Raw genomic sequence first — 21,335 nt, forward strand, 5'->3', positions numbered from 1 at the left:
ACAGAATTGTACTGCTTTACTCAGTAATATTTAGTTGAAGACAGTAGATATATTGTTTTAGAGGGGTATAATTGACATATTTGGAATTTTGATAAGATATCATAGGCACAGTCACAAAATGGTTGTTTTATGGTTGTGACCAGTAATAAATAACCATCTCATAGAAACTGGTAACACTAGAATGCAGGTATTCTCGCCCTGAATTTGAATGTGAGAGAAAGGCAAAGCCCCTAAATAAGAAACTATACCTTTGAACTAAAGTTTCAGACTCATTCAGGATCATTCCTCCTAAAGTTTGTTCTCTTACCCACACAGGCAGCACACAACTCAGCTCAGTCACTAATTTTTCTTTTAAGAATCCCCCTCCATTCACCCCAAACAAGATAACCATTGGTAGGAAAACTATAATCCTCAAATTTCTAATTTGAGCCCCAACTGTAACTATAAAATAAAGCAAAACTTTATTTTATATATAAACTATATATATATATGTGTGTGTGTGTGTGTGTGTGTGTGTGTGTGTGTGTGTATGTATATGCTAAGCAAGATCACATCAAATACCTGTACAATTAGCACAGGGGCCCCCCAAGGCTGTGTGCTCTCCCCACTTCTCTTCTCTCTGTATACCAATGACTGCATCTCCAATGATCCATCAGTTAAGCTACTGAAGTTCGCAGATGACACAACAGTGATTGGTCTCATTCGAGACAATGACGAATCCGCATATAGACGAGAGGTCAAACGACTAGCCTTGTGGTGCAACCAAAACAATCTGGAACTGAACACACTCAAAACCGTAGAAATGGTGGTAGACTTTAGGAAAAACCCTTCCATACTTCCACCTCTCACAATACTTGACAACACAGTATCAACAGTAGAAACCTTCAAATTTCTGGGTTCTATCATATCGCAAGATCTCAAATGGACAGCTAACATCAAAACATCATTAAAAAGGACAACAAAGAATGTTCTTTCTGCGCCAACTCAGTAAGCTCAAACTGCCCAAGGAGCTGCTGATCCAATTCTACAGAGGAATTATTGAGTCTGTCATTTGCACCTCTATAACTGTCTGGTTCGGTTCTGCAACCCAACAAGAAAAACACAGACTTCAGAGGATAATTAGAACTGCAGAAAAATAATTGCTACCAACTTGCCTTCCATTGAGGACCTGTATACTGCACGAACCAAGAAGAGGGCCGTGAAAATATTTGCAGATCCCTCGCATCCTGGACATAAACTGTTTCAACTCCTACCCTCAAAACGACGCTATAGAGCACTGCACACCAGAACAACTAGACACAAGAACAGTTTTTTCCCGAAGGCCATCACTCTGCTAAACAAATAATTCCCTCAACACTGTCAGACTATTTACTGAATCTGCACTACTATTAATCGTTTCATAGTTCCCATCGCCAATCTCTTTCCACTTATGACTGTATGACTATAACTTGTTGCTGGCAATCCTTATGATTTATATTGATATATTGATCATCAATTGTGTTGTAAATGTTGTACCTTGATGAACGTATCTTTTCTTTTATGTACACTGAGAGCATATGCACCAAGACAAATTCCTTGTGTGTCCAATCACACTTGGCCAATAAAAAATTCTATTCTATTCTATTCTATATATGATATATTATATATATATATAATATATAATCTCATAATATGAGATTATATATCATATTATATCATTTATCCCTTGCTCCCAGAAGCACGAAGCTGAAGCCTGAAGATGACGAATGAGACTTCGTCGAAACGTCGCCAAGACACTTCCAATTTTACACGGGAGAAAACCCGAACAACCAAAGACCTATATATATATATATATATATATATATATATATATATATATATATATATATATATATATATATATATATATATATATATATATATATATATATATGACCTTCCCAGAAGCTTCTGACAAATTTGATCTTCCCAGAAGCTTCTGACAAACAAAGTTAATGGGGGAAATTCTTTCATATTGCTCCATTCTTAATTCTCTCTGCTAACTATAATCTGTTTGGTGAACCTTCTGCAGCTTAATTTACCTGCTTGATTCCATTTCAGTAGATTTCTCTGCTTTCTCCCATTTTATCAGATATCTTCATTTCTCCCCCTTGCTCTCAATTCTTCCTCTTCATTGCTCATTTCAAGCTTCCTCCTATAACAGGCAGAAGCAATAGAGTTTATCACTTCTTTTGCAGGGGGGAATGCAGCTGAATCTGCATCAGAACAAAGAATTGGCACCCAATTGCTTACCTCATGTTTATTTCTTAAAATATGATAGTTTGGAGTCCAGAGTGACTGCAGTTAATTAAGCAGAATTGTGTTAAAAATAGAATAAAATTAGATAAATTTTCTTCAGCATTTTTTTGTTGTTGAAGGTTTCAAAGTAAAAAAGGGATTATTTTCCCCCTGGGAAGTCTTTATTGAATAACCTTAGTGAACTAAGTAAGCTATTCTAAGAGAGTTAATTTTTATATCAAATTAAGACATTGAAATCACATTCTCTGAATATTTAATCTAGTTTCAGAAAATAATAAGAGAAATTCCAAGGAAGACAGTAATGGAGTTCCATATGGTATTCTTTATTTCTGTTCTAGGCCATGTCATTCATATTTACTTCTGTGAGAGAAATTAGAGGCAAAATTGGATTAACTCTACATAAATTCGCAAGGAATTCTTTCGTTCTCAACTTTTAAAAAGTTATGGTTGCAACTTCTGGTCATATTAGTATTAATAAATTATATATTTAGTTTGATTGTGGTAAATATAGAGACCAGAGATGTGAAATGTAGTTTGTCAGTTGAAGACAATAAAGCATTGGGAAGAATATCAGAAAATTACAGTGAAAAATGAGATTGGCAAACTACTCAGAAACTAGAAATACTACTGTCAATTATAAATTAGAGTGTTCTTTATATGGTGGTATGATGATCTCTTTTACAGAAAATCAGCTTTTGGCACCAGTACTTCTGAGGCTTAAGCTCTGCTTCTTTCGGTAACTTGTTTGTATTGGAGAGTGATGATTTAATGTTTAATCAAACCGAGAATGCTGTTTCAATAGATAGGCAATTGTTATTAGAGAAAACACTAAGCTGAAAATATACTTTCTAATGCATGTTTTTTAAACATTAAACAAATATACAAACTGTTTTATTCTTAAAACAGTTTGGAAGAAAACAACTGGTTATATTTAAGTGAAATAATGGATCAGAAGCTATCTCTGCATGTTTTACAAAATCTTGTCTGCCCAAAAAAGGAAAAGATGAAAGGACATTTTTGCTTGGAATAGAGCCAGTCTTCCAAAAGAGTATAACTGTTTTTGTATACTTCCAAGTTTTATCAGTGTGTGTGTGTGTGTGTGTGTGTGTGTGTGAGAGAGAGAGAGAGAGAGAGAGAGAGAGAGAGAGAGAGAGAGAGAGAGAGGTGTGTGTGTGTGTGAGGGAAACAGAACACAATACATCAAAAAGCTGAATTGAAATAATTACATTCAGTTTTACTAAAATGTCATTTGTTATTAAGAATAAAACATTTTATGTTATTTTTATTGTATTTGTGATGTTTATATGTTTATAACATATATAAACATATATGTTATATGTTTATATGTATTGCATAAAACAATTTATCTTAGAAAACATTCTAGTATTTGATTTTTCTTGTATTTTAAATTAGCTTTGTGGATGTCTAGATTTTGAATTGATGGCAGCAAGAAAAATATTGCTTAATATACTGTATGTGATGATTAGAAACCATATTAGCAGAATCTGCCATATTAGCTTGAGGGGAAATAGCCTATTACTACTCATACTGTAGTTAATAGCCTGATTTATCCTTTGCAGTATTTTATATGAGGCTTCACTTAAGGAAGTTTGATTCTCACTAACTCAAGGTTGACTTAGCTTTCGATTCTTCTGAGATTGGTAAAATGAGGACCCAGATTGTTGAGGGAAATATGCTGACTCTGTAAACCGCTTAGAGAGGGCTGTAAAGTGTGAAGTGATATATAAGTCTAAGTGTCAGCGTCCAGGATAGGAGATTAAGTGCTATCGCTAAAAGTATCAGTTGATATAAAATGTAGCAACCATACAGGGAATCAACATAATAGGAACAATTACACTTTGATGAAGGATTTGTACTGGTTTTCTAAGCACATGTTGTTAGTTGTTTTTTTTAAAAAAAGTATACAGTGTCTTGGTTTCATTTGTTTGAGGAATTGCTTTCTTAGAGGTTGTTAAAGTGGAATCATCAAAGGTATCCTCACATTCTGAGTTCATTTTTCATGCACATAGTAGAAGATGAAAATAATACCTCTGCAGTTTCACTTAGTACTCTCTTTCTGCTTTACAGAAACAAGTCAAGAGTTGCCCATCTTTTTGCTTTGAATAAATGTATAGCTAATTTTAAACATTTTAATAGAATTTAACTATTTCTTTTATATTTTTTTATGGCTGAGTCTAGGGAAAAAGGCAGAAATCAATCAGTCAAAATAATAAATAATACTCCTCCCTGAACTAATGACTTGTTTGTTGATTATCATGTCCAAATTAATATTAGAATATGTTTTGTTGCACTATTGGCATGATCCTTTTATAAATTTGTCTAAGCATTAAGTTTTGTGGGAGAAGTGATCCTGAAGATGTTCCTATTTTTAGAGTTTTGTTAATAAGTACTCACAGGAGAGGGCTGCACTTGCTAAGCTGTAAAATATACTTCCTTGGAAATTGCTTTGGTCCTCATACCATTTTCTTTAGAAGAATTACCAAGATTTTTTTATTTTATGAGTCATTTAACTTCTAGTTGGTTATAATTTTTAATCTGTTTCACTATTAAAATGAACAAGTGCTATGGATTGAAACATTTTTCTATGCATACACATAGGTTTTAATATGAATTCTTACATCTAAAATATGTAAGAATTTATACTAAAATTATGTTAAAATATTTAGTTTAGAGCATGATTAAACAGGCACATTTATGTTTGAGATGTATTTTTTGTAATACTCATGTGTTCTTTAAAAAAGTCTATTTTGTTTTTCAGGATGGATTAGATGCCTTGGTATACGATTTGGATTTTCCTGCTTTGAGGAAAAATAAAAATATAGACACCTTTTTAACCAAATGTAAGTATATATATATAAATATATTTATATTTACACATACACTGTACTGGATTTCTGATTATCTAATCTGTGTACAATTTACTTATTTAATTTCTTTTATATGTTAGTAGTACCTACTATAATTTTGTCAGGAGAAGAGAAATTGAAAGTTTTTGGAGTTGTATGTATAACCATTTAAAATTGATGCTTAAGCTTGATATTAAGCTTGATTAAATAGAAGGATGTGGAGATTATAGCTGTGGACTGAGAACTGTGGAGTACACTTGTAGCCCAATGTGCTTAGCAGAGGACATGATGATGATTCATAAGCATTCTTTTTCAACTAATCTATTACATAAAATGGGTTGACCAAGGATGCTTTCTAAGCTTCTTGAAAAAAAAGCAAAATAAAAATAATAAAGTCGTGAAAAGGGAAACACTTTTTATGTGTTAATGCTGTGCTTATCTTTAGAAGCAGCATTATTGCTATGTAGTATTTATTGTTCTGATAATAAATGACAAAATTTACAAAGGGGATAGGACTTTGAGGATGAAGTAGGTGAATCTATAGGTATATCTTTAGACATCCTTGGGAGTAAGATGATAACAAAAAATGACATTTGTGTAAAAAGTCTGACTCCTGTCTGTTTTTTTCTTGTATTCCAAATGTATAAATATAACCTTGTAATGTAGCCTGTATAAAATGTTCACATTCACAAATACTAGCAAGAATATAATACAAGAAAAATAAACCTATATGACAGCAAGATAAAACAAAATGCTGGAAAATGCAGGACAAATATTAGAATTGATAGATTCATTTATCCCTGCGATTTGAAGTTTACATATAGAATGGAAAATAGTCTCCTCACATAGCTCAATATGGATTGAACATACTTGGTGATCATGGAACACAGGATAGCCTCTGGGGGAAGAATGAAAAGTTAGATAGGATTACAATATTGGAAATAAGTACTTGGAGAAGGTAGTGCAGATTTCAGCATTGAATCTTGAATTTTGCAAATTTGTGAAAGCAATAAGGCAATTAAAACATTGTTACTGCATTTTTATGATAATTTCAGTAGTTAGAGGACAACATTCTGTAATAATTCTTTCTAAGAATCTCACTGATTGAATTTTCAATTCGTTGATACTATTCCTTTGAATTTTGCATTAGAAAAAGTTATATCAGCAATTTCAGTCTATATCCCCTGAACTGAAATGTTAATATTTTGGGTATAATCTCATGCCAGTGTTGACCCATGTAGATTAAAATAGCATGTTACCAAATTTGGAGTTAGAGTAACAGTCAGCTGGGAATTTAAATTATTATAGTTGTTTCCTCCTAGTAGTGCTTTAAAAATGCAGAGCCTCTAGCTTATATTTTCATGGTAATTAAAAAAACTAACATGAAAATTAATGAAAACTAAACACTAGAAGCTCATTTTATGTTTCAACCAAATCTTTTGTATAGCATTGTGGATAATTATTTGATGAGAATAGCAAAATGTTCTAATAACTTTTTTCTTTTAACTTTTTAAAACGTTTAACTTCTTTTAACCATTATTAAAGTTCAGTCTTATTTCTACAGTGAAGTTATATTTGGCATTTGAATGTTGCTATGGGAATGAAAAGTAATGAGATTCAAGGAAGATATTTGTAGCCTGCTTAAGGCTGGGAAATTATTTATTTAAACAATTTCTTATTTACACAAGAAATGACCAACAAATGAAATATCATTGCTATATGACACTGCCATATGACATTGCCATAGGTGTCTACTGTAGGCCACCAACCAAACAGAGGAAATAGATGAAATTTTTCTTAGTCAGTTAACTAAGGTAGGTAGGAAGCACATCACAATAGTAATGGGGGACTTTAACTATCCTGACATCAACTGAAAGCCAAACTCTTGCACCAAGTGAAAGATCAAATAGGTTCCTGACACACCTAGCAGACAACTTTGTCTCCCAAAAAGTAAAGAAGGGAACTAGAGGATCAGCCATATTGGACTTAATTCTCATTAACAGAAATGAAATGATAGAAGCTGTTGAAGCTATAGGAACCTTTGGGGGTGTGTGATCATGCAATATTGGAATTCAGCATTATGTAAGCACAAGCAATAGAACAAAGTCAAACTTGAGTCTTGGACTTTAAGACAGCTAATTTCAATAAACTTAGAGAGAGCTTGGGAAGGGTTCCATAGATGAGAATTCTCAAGGGGAAAACAACTCAAGAAGCTTGGGAAATTTTGAGAAGTGAAATTATAAAAGCCCAGTCTGAAGAAGAAAAAATACAGCTCTCAAAAGCAACCAGCAGGGCTGCATAAAGAACTCTGATAAATTGAAAGACAAAAAAGACAACTATAAAAGTTGGCACATAACTAGGGCAGAATATCAGCAAATAGTCCAAGCCTGTAAAGATGAAGTGAGGAAAGCTAAGGCTCAAAATTAACCAAGGATTGCGACAAATGTCAAAAATAACTAACAAACAAAAAAGCTTTTTTCAACATGTTAAACACAAGAAAAAAGTCAAGGAAACAATTGGTCCATTAGTGGGAGAAAGTGACAAGCAAGAAGGTGACAAGAACAGGGAGAAAGCAGAACTACTTCACTCATTTTTTGCATCTGTCTTTACACAAAGGGGAAAAAACAGGTGCAAAACCTATCAAAAACAGCACAGTGTAAAAAACAAATTAGGAATACAAGTTAAAATAGGGAAGAAAATGGTAAGTGAGCACCTGTCCGCCCTAGATGAGTTAAAATCACCAGGACCAGATGAATTATACCCCAAGGTTCTAAAGGAACTGGCAGACATGAATTCAGAACCACTGACCTGTATCTTTCAAAGATCCTGGAGTACCGAGGAACTGTCAGACTGGAAAAGAGCTGATGTAGTTCCCATCTTCAAAAAAGGGGGAAAAAATAGATCCAGGAAATTACAGACCAATCAGTCTGACCTTAATATCTGGGAAGATTCTGGAAAAAATAATCAAGCAATGAATTAGCAAACACCCAGAGGAAAATAAAAATAATAACCAAAAGCCAACATAGATTTGTCAAAAACAGATCATGTCAGACAAATCTTATTACATTCTTTGACAAAGTGACAAAATTAGTGGACCAGAGGAATGCTTTGGATATAATTTACTTGGACTTCAATAAGGCATTTGATAAAGTAGACCATAATCTACTACTTAATAAGATAGAAAAATGGTATCACTACCAGATGGATTAGTAACTGCCTGACCAACTGCACTCAGCATATAGTCCTCAATGGAACTGCATTTACATGGAGAAAAGGACACCAAGCTAGCAGTAAAAGCCAACAGTCCAGAAGATAGACTTAAAATACAGAAGGATCTTGACAAACTTGAACATTGGGTGCTATCTAACAAAATTAAATTCAATGGTGAAAATAATAAGCAATGGTTGGAAATCAATCAAGGAGAGAAGCAACCTAGAACTAAGAAGAAATTTCCTGACAGAACAATTAATCAGTGGAACAACTTGCCTCCAGAAGTTGTGAATGTTCCAACAGTGGAAGTTTTATAGAAGAGATTGGACAGACATTTGTCTGAAATGGTATAGGGCCATGATGGCGAACCTATGGCAAGAGTGCTGGAAGTGGCACACAGAGCCAGCTCTCTGGGCACGCGGAGCCATCGTCCACTGCTCTTCCGGGTTCCGGTGCGCCAGCCCATTGGTCTTCACACACACGGGAGTGCCAGAAACCGAAAGAGCAGTTGTGCAGTGCGCATGCGCACCAGGAAGATGATCTTCTGGTTTCTGGCATGCACCTGAGCACTTGCCACCTGGTTTTCTAGTGTGCATGCACACACGAAGAACAGCTTGTGTGTCCAAAGATGCTGATGGAATCCCGGCGGTCGGCTTTACTAAGGGAGAGAGCTGTCGGCCAGGATGGGCAGGCCAGGGCTTCTCTCCCTCCTTGCCCGAGCTGGCGTCTTCTGCGGCCCCAGCCCATGGCGACGCGCATCTGCGGTCCGGAGCACCTGGCTGCAGCGCTGCTTGTTCTCGGGGGCTGGCAAGGGTGGTGGTGGCGGTTCTCCTCCAGAATCCTGGGACCAAGCATAAGCGTGAGAACTGCTGTGCAGTGGAAACTAGCAGGGGCAGCACTGCTTGTTCTCGGGTAAGAGGGAGGGCGGCTGTTCTCACCCTGCCCCTTGTGGCTGGAATTCTGGAGAAGAATTGCCACCACCCCTCCCGCTACCAAGAAGAAGCAGCGCAGCCCCTGCTACTTTTCTGGGGCTATGCAGCAGTTCTCACCCTGCCGCTTGTGGTTGGGATTCTGGAGAATGGAATCTGTGCTGAAGGAACATCAGTCTCGCTCCAGGGTGAGAACCGCTGGGTAGCCCCACAGCCCCAGAAAAGTAGCAGGGGTAGCACTCCTTGTTCTTGATGGCAGGTGAGGTGGGCGCGGCAGTTCTCCTCCAGAATCCTGCCCCCCACCTCGCTCGCCACCGAGAACAAGCAGCACTGCCCCGCTACTTCTCACCCTGGCGCTGGACTGACGTTCCTTCGGCATGGACTCTGTTCTCCTCCAGAATCCTGACCACAAGCAGCAGGAAACTAGCGGGGGCAGTGCTGCTTGTTCTTGGTGGGAGGGTGGTTCTCATCCTGCCACTTGTGGCTGGGATTCTGGAGGAGAACCGCCACCCACCTCGTCCGCCACCAAGAACAAGCAGTGCTACCGCAGGAGCGGAGTCTGCACCGAAGGAACATCTCTCTGGTGCCAGGGTAGGTGACACCGGCTGGGAGCGGGGTCATGCATGCATGGGGGGCCAGAAGGAGTGTGCAGGGGTCACATGCACATGGGCAGGGTGCGGGGGCATTGCATTATGGGTATGGGCATATGGGCAACCCCCCCGCACTCCACCAACTTTTGGCGTACAATGGGAAAAAGGTTCCCTGTAACTGGTATAGGGTTTCCTGCCTAAGCCAGGGGTTGGACTTGAAGAACTCTCCTATTCTGTTCTGTTCTGTATTCTATTCTATTTAAATATAATTGAAATCATAATGTATATTTTTATATATAAATTTATTTCAAAGACCATGAACATTCTTTTTACAATGAACCTATTATTATAGTATTTTTTTATATATTTTCTTCACAGACAAAGACACAATAAATAAAGTAAGAGATCTCCGTATGAAAGCTGAAGATTATGAAGTAGTAAAAGTGATTGGTAGAGGAGCATTTGGAGAAGTTCAGTTGGTAGGTTATTTTATGTATGAAGATTTTACAACTAAGACTTCAGTTTTATTTTAAAATAGAAATTTCCAACGAACAGACTATTCTTATATGTGATAGATGTTTGTGCCAGTCTCTCTGCTGCCAAAATCTGAAAATAAATATTTGCTTTGTATGGTTGGACCTTGCTGCTGTCTTATTAATACTTTCTTAAGTACATATTTTTCTGAGTGAGTGTTGAAAAAAGGGTGGTTTCTTCTAAGAGCAACTGAAAATACAACAATTCTACATTATTTGTGAAAATGGTCATTAAGTAAACCACAATTAGTTTTCTGGCAGTAAATAATAGTCTAAACTGACATTTTCTTATCAATTAGTTATTGTAGGGCAACATGATTTGTGCATGGAAATATAATTTGATTATTGGCTTATTCTTGCCTAATTTTTGTGCCCTATAAAAACTTGTAAGCAAGCAAAATAGACATGATTAGTTCAACTGAAAAAAGAACAACAAAATTACCAAATAAAACACAACTACTTTGTCTGCAAAATAATATCTGTCTCCTTCTAAACTATAAAACAACCAAATGATAGTTAAAGTAGACTATTGTTTAGCATGCTCTGTGAATTATATATAACAAGCAAGATTTATCCCATCTTTAAATATATACTGTGGAACAATAATTTTTGGTTATTATGTTTGTTTCCATCCTATTTTAATTAAGCTATTGTTACAGTACAATAACAAACTACTATGTTCTAATGTTGCTAGTTGTAGAGATACATTTTAGCAAGTCATATTGTAATTTTTAATGTAAATATACGAAGTTCTTATCTGAGATGAGATTACATTTCCAGGCTGCACTGCAAGTAAAAATTCATTGTTTTCAGTGGTTTTATTTTAAAACCTTAATTGCTGTGGAGGAAAGTTTTCCTCTTGGAGAGAGGTTATGTCTTTCTCTTCTTAATGTATAATCTACATAAATAACGGCTTCATGCTCTTCCATCAGTGTTTTAAAATCACTGATGTTAGCAACTATTTTAAAATCTAATTATAGTGTTGGGAAATACAGCATTTTGTGAATAGACAATGTATATAAATAGTACACATACCTTTAGTGAAAAAAAAACACTTTAAAGTTGCATACTCATAATTGGTTGCCCTCTCTACTTTTAGTGTTCATGCCCTCTGCATTACTTACTACCATTGGATTGAAATAGGTTATTCTATTTCTTTCACCTTAATAGGTCTTTAATATATGCAGTAATAAGCAATATATCAAATTAAATTTTAAGTTATTTATTTTGCATGGCATGTATCATTTTATAATTTTGTTATGGTTGCTATAAACAGAACTGATAATTACAATATATTGAATGAAGGATTTGGATTTTGTTGCAGTAGTGGTAGAAGAATGCAATGTAGTTAATTCTCAAATATATTTATTAATACAACTTATCTCATTTACTCTCTCTAAAATAAATTGGAAAATTGTTTAAACATTAGACATTTTGATATTCCAGATGTAATAAATATAGAGAAAACTACAAATTAGCTCTATAGATGGGGACAGTAAAAGAATTCAGTTATGAATGGATTTAAACATAAATACTAAATTTATAAAATTAATGCCAAACTCATATGTAGGAAATGTTACACTGGTCGGTTATAAAAATTTCATGGCTACCTTTACAGGTAGAAACAACTTTGGCCAACAACATTTCAAAGTATTTAGTTGTAGAATATCTATCCTTGATATGACAACATTCAATAGCATTGATCTTTTCTAGACCTGTGGAGTGTGGGACAGTTTCGCAGAAATAAGTAAATCAATAATGCTAGAGAAGAAGAGCTAAGACAACAACAGTGTTCCATGAAATGCGAAAGAGCTTTCCTTTAAGATGATGACTAGGTACATAATCCTAACCTTTTAACATAGTTAATGGAAATAGAATGTACTCATGTGTTTCATACTTATTTTTTTCATATTGTTTGTTTTAAAGGTAAGACACAAGTCATCACGAAAGGTCTATGCCATGAAACTTCTCAGCAAATTTGAGATGATAAAAAGATCAGATTCTGCATTCTTCTGGGAAGAAAGAGATATCATGGCATTTGCAAATAGCCCTTGGGTTGTTCAGGTGACTTTTATTTGAATTCACATTGGTCAAGAATTATAACATTTGCCTTGAATAAGTGTCTAACGTTTTGTATAGAGCATATATAATTTAAAGCCATGCTAATTTACTGACCTACAATTTTAAAACTCTCCTTAAGTATATGTGTATTTGAATAATTATTCATTCCAATAATTAAGATAACTTCAGTGCAAATTTTGCAGTTATAGTTTGAAAACAAAAAAATTATTATGGATAATGCTAACCGATAAGTAATTATAAAAAATAATCTGCTTAGTGTGTTCATATGAATCATTCTTCTTACGTTTCTGCTGAATTATGTAGCAGTAGGTGCAGTATTTGGCCTGGTTTAAAGTCATATCCCAATTTGTTCAAACAAAATACATATGAACGTGCAGTCCTTTTCATCTCTTTGCAGTTAAAAATTTTATAACAATAGTTTTTTGTTTTATTCAAGTTAGAAATTTATGCTTATCAAGTCTGGATCCAGATAGTATTTTAAGTTATCTATGAATATTTTGGTGTATTAAGTTAGTATCTATGATTTTCATTGCTGTGGTTAATTATGGACTTTCTTGATTGAAATTGCAATCTGTGCAAAGGCAAGAGTTAATAAATTGCATGTGAAACACAGAAACAAGATACAATTACCTGAATGCAGACTGTAATTGGGTATCTTTGCTTCCCTATAGCGAGCTTATTATATGATAGTGAAACCTAGTTCTTGCCTGCACGTGCGCACACACACAAACATGCATTGTTCTCGACTTATAACCATTCGTTTACTAGCCATTTGAAGTTACAATGGCACTGAAAAAAGAGAAATTACAGGTTTTCACATTATAATTATTGCAGTATCCCCATGATCATGTGACCATAATTCGAACCCTTGGGAACTGGCATGCATTTATGGCGATTGCAGTGTCCCAGTGTTATGTGATCACACTGTTCAACCTTCTGACAAGTCAGTCAATGGTGAAACGAGAGATACTTCACAACGATATTGCTAATTTAACTGCAGGGATTTAGTGAACTGTGGCAAGAAATGTTGTAAAATGGGGGAAAAAATCACTTGCTTAGCAATGGAAATTTCGGGCTCAACTGTGGTCATAAGTCGAGGACTACCTATCTAGATTAGTTTTTTATCCGTTGATATATTATAAATATAAACTCTACATTTACCTGTAACTTCTTTTTTAAAAAATAAAATAGCAGTTGATGGGAATGCGGCACACAGTGATTCTAGTCTATTATCTTTCATAGTTGTTTTATGCATTCCAAGATGATCGTTACCTTTATATGGTGATGGAATATATGCCTGGTGGGGATCTGGTAAATTTAATGAGCAACTATGATGTCCCTGAAAAATGGGCAAGATTTTATACAGCAGAAGTTGTTCTTGCATTAGATGCTATTCACTCCATGGGTTTTATTCACAGGTAAGTATCTTTTATATAGCTGATATTCTCAACATTTAAATTGTATTAAACATAAGAATATTTTGAAATTTTAATTTATAATACTACTGGACTATTTACAATGTCAAACTTGAGCAGATTTGAGGTAATCGGCACAAAATTAAATTGTTTCATCCTTTCTGCAATACATTTGAAAAAAGAATGAGTCTTACTGTATGTAATTTATAAACCTTGTTTTGAGGGCCTCACATCTTCTTTTGGTATGTTTTGCTTATGGTGAAATTGTTTTCTGATTAACTTCATATCATCCCATATTGGGTTTGAACCTAGTTGCATGAAGAGAAGCCAAGTACATGTAAAGGATTTTTGCTGTTTCATATTCAGTCCTCTGCATCTCATGGACAAGGATAAATCTTTCTGTTGGAATTAGGGCAAAAGATTTTTGTGTCCCATTACATTCTTGTCCCATGTGACAATAGGAATTGTCAGTTGGGGTGTCCCTTTCCAATAGCTTCGGCTTGTAGAAATCCATCAAATCCAAACCATTACTTACTAGGTATATCTTTGTTACACCTGCTTCCATAAGTACTGTATAAATGTGTGTTTGGGGCAAACCATTTAAATGACAATAACCAAGAATTTATGGAATGTGAAAAGGATTATGGCAAAATAATGACTTTCTATCTCCATTTATTGTAATTACAATGATAGATAGATATACTTTATTATGGTCAGTGAGTAGTAAAATGACACCATTATGAATAAAAGTTAATAGTATATGCATAATGTTCAACTTTTAATAGATTACTGTTCCTCATATACTGGTTAACAACTACTATAAAGTTCAGAGAATACACATTCGGGAAGTGAAAGAGAGAAACTAGGGCTTGAATGGAAGCAGAGCCCCATTTAAATAAAGAAAAAAAAACTACTATAAAGTTAAGTAAATTATATTTCACAAAACATGAAGATAGTATGTCCAACAAAAGGCAAAATAAGATTATTTTAGCATTATAGAGAGTACAGATAAACAGATTCTCTTCATTTAATTTATACTTTTAATCTGCCTAATAACTAGATTCATACTGATGGGTTACAAATTTACTTAAACAAACAAAATAAATCAATTAAATACTTTAATAATTAAAAAAAATAATGGTGAAAAAATATATAGAAGTTATCTTAATATAACACACTTCTAAAATAAACCAACTATAAATATGCTTAATAAAATAATGTATTAGTAACTTGTTAAAAATATATTAATATAGATTCCAGATTGTTCCCTGAGGAAGGATTTCCACAGATGATGGCCCGCAACCGAGAAGCTGTTTTTCATTCTAGTGGTATAGATGAGGTCTTTGTGCATGGTTATTGTCATCTGAGCACATATATTAGAAAGGAGATTTCCTTTCAGAGCAGTGATTCCCAGCTTTGGCAATTTTCAGATGTAGGAACTTCAGCTCCAAATTTTCAGTCAGGGCTATGGTGACTTGGGAATTACTCATATTTCATACATCTGAAACAGAGCTTTATATTTCAACATGAAACTGGGATTGAAAGTAGATGACAAACAATACAATTGACAAAATATTAATGTATAATTGTATCAGCCAGGAAACAGGATTCAATTATGGACACACACAAATCACCCAAAATAATTAAAACATGCACAAGTAGGCCTCAGCTTATGATAATGAGGTGTTTAGTGACTGTTCAGAGTTACAATTGACCCCAAACGTGACTTATGACCCAGTTTTAAGGTTCTCATATCCAGTTCTCTGTTCCTCATAGTCACATGAATGAATGAATGAATAATTTAATTTCTATACTGCCCTTCTCCCGAAGGACTCAGGGCAGTTTACAGCCAGGTAAAAAACACAATAAAAAAAATATACAATATACAGCTAAAAACCGATTTTAAAAAACCTATTCAATTTGACCCATTAATTAAAATACACATTAAAACCATAAAAAACCCCATTAAAATTACTAATAGTTTTTAATTATGCCAGTCCTGCATGGAAGAATAAGTACGTCTTCAGCTCGCGGCGGAAGGTCTGGAGGTCAGGGAGCTGTCGAAGTCCTGGGGAAGCTCATTCCAGAGGGTAAGTGCCCCCACAGAGAAGGCTCTCCCCCTGGGGGTCGCCCCCGGGGGGCTCTCCCCCAGGGGTCACCAGCCGACATTGTTTGGCTGACGGCACCCTGAGGAGGCCCTCCCTATGGGAGTGCACGAGTCGATGGGAGGCAAACGGTGGCAGCAGGCGGTCCCGTAAATACCCCGGTCCATGACTGCATTTTTGACAGTAGGCAGTCCTCCTGCATTTATAGTCATTTGCAGTGCCATTTGTTGCATGATTTGGATTAGCTGAAAAGATAATTAAAGTTACATATTTAACCAGTTGATTTCATATCCACCATGGTCTCTTTCAAAATCAAAATCTTAGTGCCTCATTTTGGAGTAGTTTTCATTTGTTTACACAAAACAATTACATGTTCAACAATTACAAGAAGGGAAATGTATTCTGGGAATCTACTCTTACATGCCAGCTCTTTTCCCCCTTTAACTGTACTGCTGTTTTTGCACTTTACTATACTGTGTACATGTTACTGGCCAGTCAGTTATTGTGGCAGTGAACTTTTAAAAGGATCAAGAAATAAACGGTGTGAAAGATTTTGGTATTAACCTTGTTGAATTTCTGGCATAAATAATACTATACTATAAGGAAAAATAAACTGAGTTGATGTAAGTATAAAATGTACATCACAATTAAAGGAAAATTTGTTTCAGAAAGGAAAAGAAATGTAAAGGCACTTATAATTCAGAATTGACTCATTTTCCTAGCCATAGTTTATTTGTGTTCTTCATTTGAGATGAAGCTCAGTGATGTTCTTGCTTAATAAATAAAAGTTGGTCTGATAATATTTCTTTTACTGTTTTCAGAGATGTAAAGCCTGATAATATGCTGCTGGACAAATCTGGTCATTTAAAACTAGCAGATTTTGGTACCTGTATGAAAATGAATAAGGTTAGTAGATAAAAACTACTAATTAGCTTTTAGCTTGTGAAAAATCATGGTACTCTGAAAAACAGACATCAATGTTTGTTTAAATTAAGAATTTTAATTGGCGTTCATGCTTAATTTTAAATTTTATTTTCCAAAAAGATCTAAGAAATCATCTTGCTTCATATAGTTTTAAACAATCTTTGCTTTTTTATAGGAAGGTATGGTACGATGTGATACAGCTGTTGGAACTCCGGATTATATATCCCCAGAAGTATTAAAATCACAGGGTGGTGATGGTTATTATGGACGAGAATGTGACTGGTGGTCAGTTGGTGTTTTTTTGTATGAAATGCTTGTGGGTGAGTATCAGAAAAATATTGTGTAAATTAATTACATTACAACATAAACTACCTTGTTTTTATTGTCATTAATAATAATTTTAATTACTGTGTATCACAGTAGAGACCAGTCCTAATAAGATTATTTGAATCAAATCTCATTGAGTTCTGTGATTCTATTGTCTCTTTTTTTCCCCAAAATTCTATGACTGTTGAATTTCATTTGCTGTTTATTCATCTGGAATTGTTGAAATTACATCATCTGCAGTCCCTTGTTAGTAGCTAGAAGATATTTCTATTAGAACAGATTTCAGAGCCAATTGTATCTTTAAAGAAAAAAAATCATTTGAATCATCTATTTTACCTGCGTGTCATCCTTATCTTCCTTATTTTTTCCACTACATCTATTACCACAGTTTCTTTTTGTAGCTCTTAGAATGATAACACATAAATGGTTTCTAGAGAAGTGGGCATGAGGTAATCTTGGGAAATACATGATTACAAAATATCTTTTCCTTTTTGTGATTTTGATATGATAATGCTATTTTAAGCTCTTAAAGTAAGCATAAAAAACACTTTTTCTGGCTGAATAAATAAAAGTTGGTCTGATAATATTTCTTTTACTGTTTTCAGAGATGTAAAGCCTGATAATATGCTGCTGGACAAATCTGGTCATTTAAAACTAGCAGATTTTGGTACCTGTATGAAAATGAATAAGGTTAGTAGATAAAAACTACTAATTAGCTTTTAGCTTGTGAAAAATCATGGTACTCTGAAAAACAGACATCAATGTTTGTTTAAATTAAGAATTTTAATTGGCGTTCATGCTTAATTTTAAATTTTATTTTCCAAAAAGATCTAAGAAATCATCTTGCTTCATATAGTTTTAAACAATCTTTGCTTTTTTATAGGAAGGTATGGTACGATGTGATACAGCTGTTGGAACTCCGGATTATATATCCCCAGAAGTATTAAAATCACAGGGTGGTGATGGTTATTATGGACGAGAATGTGACTGGTGGTCAGTTGGTGTTTTTTTGTATGAAATGCTTGTGGGTGAGTATCAGAAAAATATTGTGTAAATTAATTACATTACAACATAAACTACCTTGTTTTTATTGTCATTAATAATAATTTTAATTACTGTGTATCACAGTAGAGACCAGTCCTAATAAGATTATTTGAATCAAATCTCATTGAGTTTTGTGATTCTATTGTCTCTTTTTTTTTCCAAAATTCTATGACTGTTGAATTTCATTTGCTGTTTATTCATCTGGAATTGTTGAAATTACATCATCTGCAGTCCCTTGTTAGTAGCTAGAAGATATTTCTATTAGAACAGATTTCAGAGCCAATTGTATCTTTAAAGAAAAAAAAATCATTTGAATCATCTATTTTACCTGCGTGTCATCCTTATCTTCCTTATTTTTCCCACTACATCTATTACCACAGTTTCTTTTTGTAGCTCTTAGAATGATAACACATAAATGGTTTCTAGAGAAGTGGGCATGAGGTAATCTTGGGAAATACATGATTACAAAATATCTTTTCCTTTTTGTGATTTTGATATGATAATGCTATTTTAAGCTCTTAAAGTAAGCATAAAAAACACTTTTTCTGGCTGAATAGTATTGAAATGTTGCCAGGTTGTGCAATCTAGCTATCTTATTTTATTAGTTTTAACAATCAGTTGTGTGACTTATAATTTTTTCTTTCTTGTTTTAGGAGATACACCTTTTTATGCAGATTCTTTGGTTGGAACATACAGTAAAATTATGAACCATAAGAATTCTCTTAGCTTCCCCGATGATAATGATATTTCTAAAGATGCAAAAAATCTTATTTGTGGCTTTCTAACAGACAGGTAATATGTTTAGAATAAAATTGTGGAAAAAGTATTTTTAAATACTTGTAATTATTTTTTAAGAAACTTAAAAATTAAATTATTAAATGAATTCTTTTAAGGAGAATTATTCAACATCTTATAAAATATAGGCTTTGTTCCTGTAACATATCAAAAATTGTTTTAACCACAAGTTTTGAAGACATTAAAGTCAATGCTATTTCTTATTTTGTTTTCTTTCTTTGTGGTACTTATTCGGTATTTCTGTGGATTGGATAAAGTTTTCAGTATAATAGAATAATTTAATAACAAACTATGAATTGTTCTTCATGTATTAACTAAATCATAATCACATTAGCAACAAATGAGCTTTAAACAGGGTGTATTGTTCTAAAACAAGTCATAATTAAATTACTACAGATACTTTATTATTGTTATTCTACAGGTTGTTCAGCCTTCTATGCAAGATCTTAAATGATTTTCCCCCTGGAATTCCTATCTTGAGTATTTGTACTTTAGACCTGTAACATTTTTATTTACTTTTCCTGCCTTCCCCCAAACTTTATCCCCTGCTCTGATTCTAAAAGTACAGCAGAAATTTTTCTAATAATTTGAAAGATTTGGAAAGAAATGTTTTATGGCTATGACATACTCAGCCAAATGCAGTTACAAGTAATGATGTAATGTTTATTGATTACCTAGAAAAATTGTTTCGACCAAAGTCAGATAAAAAGTTTGTGGAGGATTTGTGTAATTCTATATAATTCTATATTTGCAACTCCTGTAGTATCAAATAAATGTTTCTGACAGCAAGCATGCTTTTTACTACTGAGAATGGGGGAAAATTTTCCATTCCATATTTACAGCAAAGAAACTGCTAATGTTGAAATAAATGATCTTTTTGCTTTAAAATGGGCTTTGAGTTAACATTTCATTTGTTTACAAATTATTTTCATGTGTATGCAACATGTGTAGCATAATTTTAAAATTATTTCACTTATACAGGGAAGTTAGATTAGGAAGAAATGGTGTGGAAGAAATCAAGCGACATCCATTTTTCAAAAATGATCAGTGGTCTTGGGAAAACCTTAGAGACAGTAAGTAATTTATTGTATAATTGTATACTGTATCTTCTCATTGTTCTCATCACCAATCTCTTTCCACTTAATGACTGTATGACTGTAACTTTGTTGCTGGTAATCCTTATGATTTATATTGATATATTGACCATCATTTGTGTTGTAAATGTTGTACCTTGATAAAGGTATCTTTTCTTTTATGTACACTGAGAGCATATGCATCAAGACAAATTTCTTGTGTGTCCAATCACACTTGGCCAGTAAAAAAAATTCTAAAATCTTCTTTTCTTGTAATATAATTTTCATGCATTAGATTTTCTTTCTAAACATTGAAGGAATATAATTTTTTACATTACAAATGGATAAAGAAAAACAGTTGCTGACCTGCTCATTCAAAAGGTCAAGGTTCACACAACATTCACAAGGATCACACTGTTTCACTCTAGAAAGTTTATGTACATACAATAAGATCTTACATACCTTTTGTCTTCCTCCCTCTTCAATTTCTAAACATATTCTTCAATATGTTTTCCAAATATTTTTTTGTTTGTCTGTTTATCAAATTTCTGAATCTCCATCTCCCTCAGAGAGTCTTATGGGGTACTATGATATGGGGTATTGTGGGCTGCTATTGAGGAAACATAACCTTAACTGAGCTGGGCATCTAAAATTTGTTATGTAGTTCTTTAAACAGTGGTCCCAAACCTTTTGGACACCAGGGACTGGTTCCATGGAGAAAAGTATTTCCCCAGACCGGAGACACGTGGTTTTGCGTGCTGCCTGCATACTGCAGATGGGGTTTCACTTGTTTGCGTGGCTCAGTTGCTGGCATGCCGCATACCAGTGCCCACCCATGGCCTGGAGGTTGGGGAGCCGTGCTTTAAAATACACAAAAAATATAAGTAGTTGTCATAACAAATCCTATAAAACATTTAAAATAATAAAAAAAGACATATCTTTTATTTATTAAACATAGAATACATCTGAAACACTTGATTCAGGATAACTATTTCTAACCTAGTGGTTAATATTAAATCAACTTATGAATTTCATAAAATTCTTTTGATTTTTATTTAACAGTAATTACAAAATAATTTTTAACCATTTTTCCTGAGTTTTTCCTTTGATTTTCTATTATCCCAAAGGTTATGCAGTACATTGCAGTATCATAATTATAATAGA

The 21,335-nt window shown here is 34.0% G+C and overlaps 1 protein-coding gene across 3 annotated transcripts in view; it reads left to right on the forward strand.

The window, feature by feature from the left end:
- Positions 1 to 21,335, forward strand: part of ROCK1 (Rho associated coiled-coil containing protein kinase 1) — an 88,467-nt gene that overhangs the window by 17,842 nt on the left and 49,290 nt on the right. For 2 of the 3 annotated variants that reach the window (XM_058179152.1, XM_058179151.1), the window contains exons 1-4: positions 17,866 to 17,949; positions 18,143 to 18,287; positions 18,957 to 19,095; positions 20,080 to 20,171. In XM_058179152.1, coding sequence (XP_058035135.1) covers positions 17,884 to 17,949; positions 18,143 to 18,287; positions 18,957 to 19,095; positions 20,080 to 20,171 — 442 coding nt within the window. In that variant the 5' untranslated portion in view covers positions 17,866 to 17,883. Of the gene's footprint in view, positions 1 to 5,056; positions 5,139 to 10,251; positions 10,353 to 12,332; positions 12,471 to 13,730; positions 13,907 to 16,829; positions 16,915 to 17,107; positions 17,253 to 17,865; positions 17,950 to 18,142; positions 18,288 to 18,956; positions 19,096 to 20,079; positions 20,172 to 21,335 lie in introns of those variants that run through there. The other variant, XM_058179153.1, reaches the window with a different exon arrangement.

Source organism: Ahaetulla prasina, chromosome 3 (assembly GCF_028640845.1).
Source record: "Ahaetulla prasina isolate Xishuangbanna chromosome 3, ASM2864084v1, whole genome shotgun sequence".
NCBI lineage: Eukaryota > Metazoa > Chordata > Lepidosauria > Squamata > Colubridae > Ahaetulla > Ahaetulla prasina.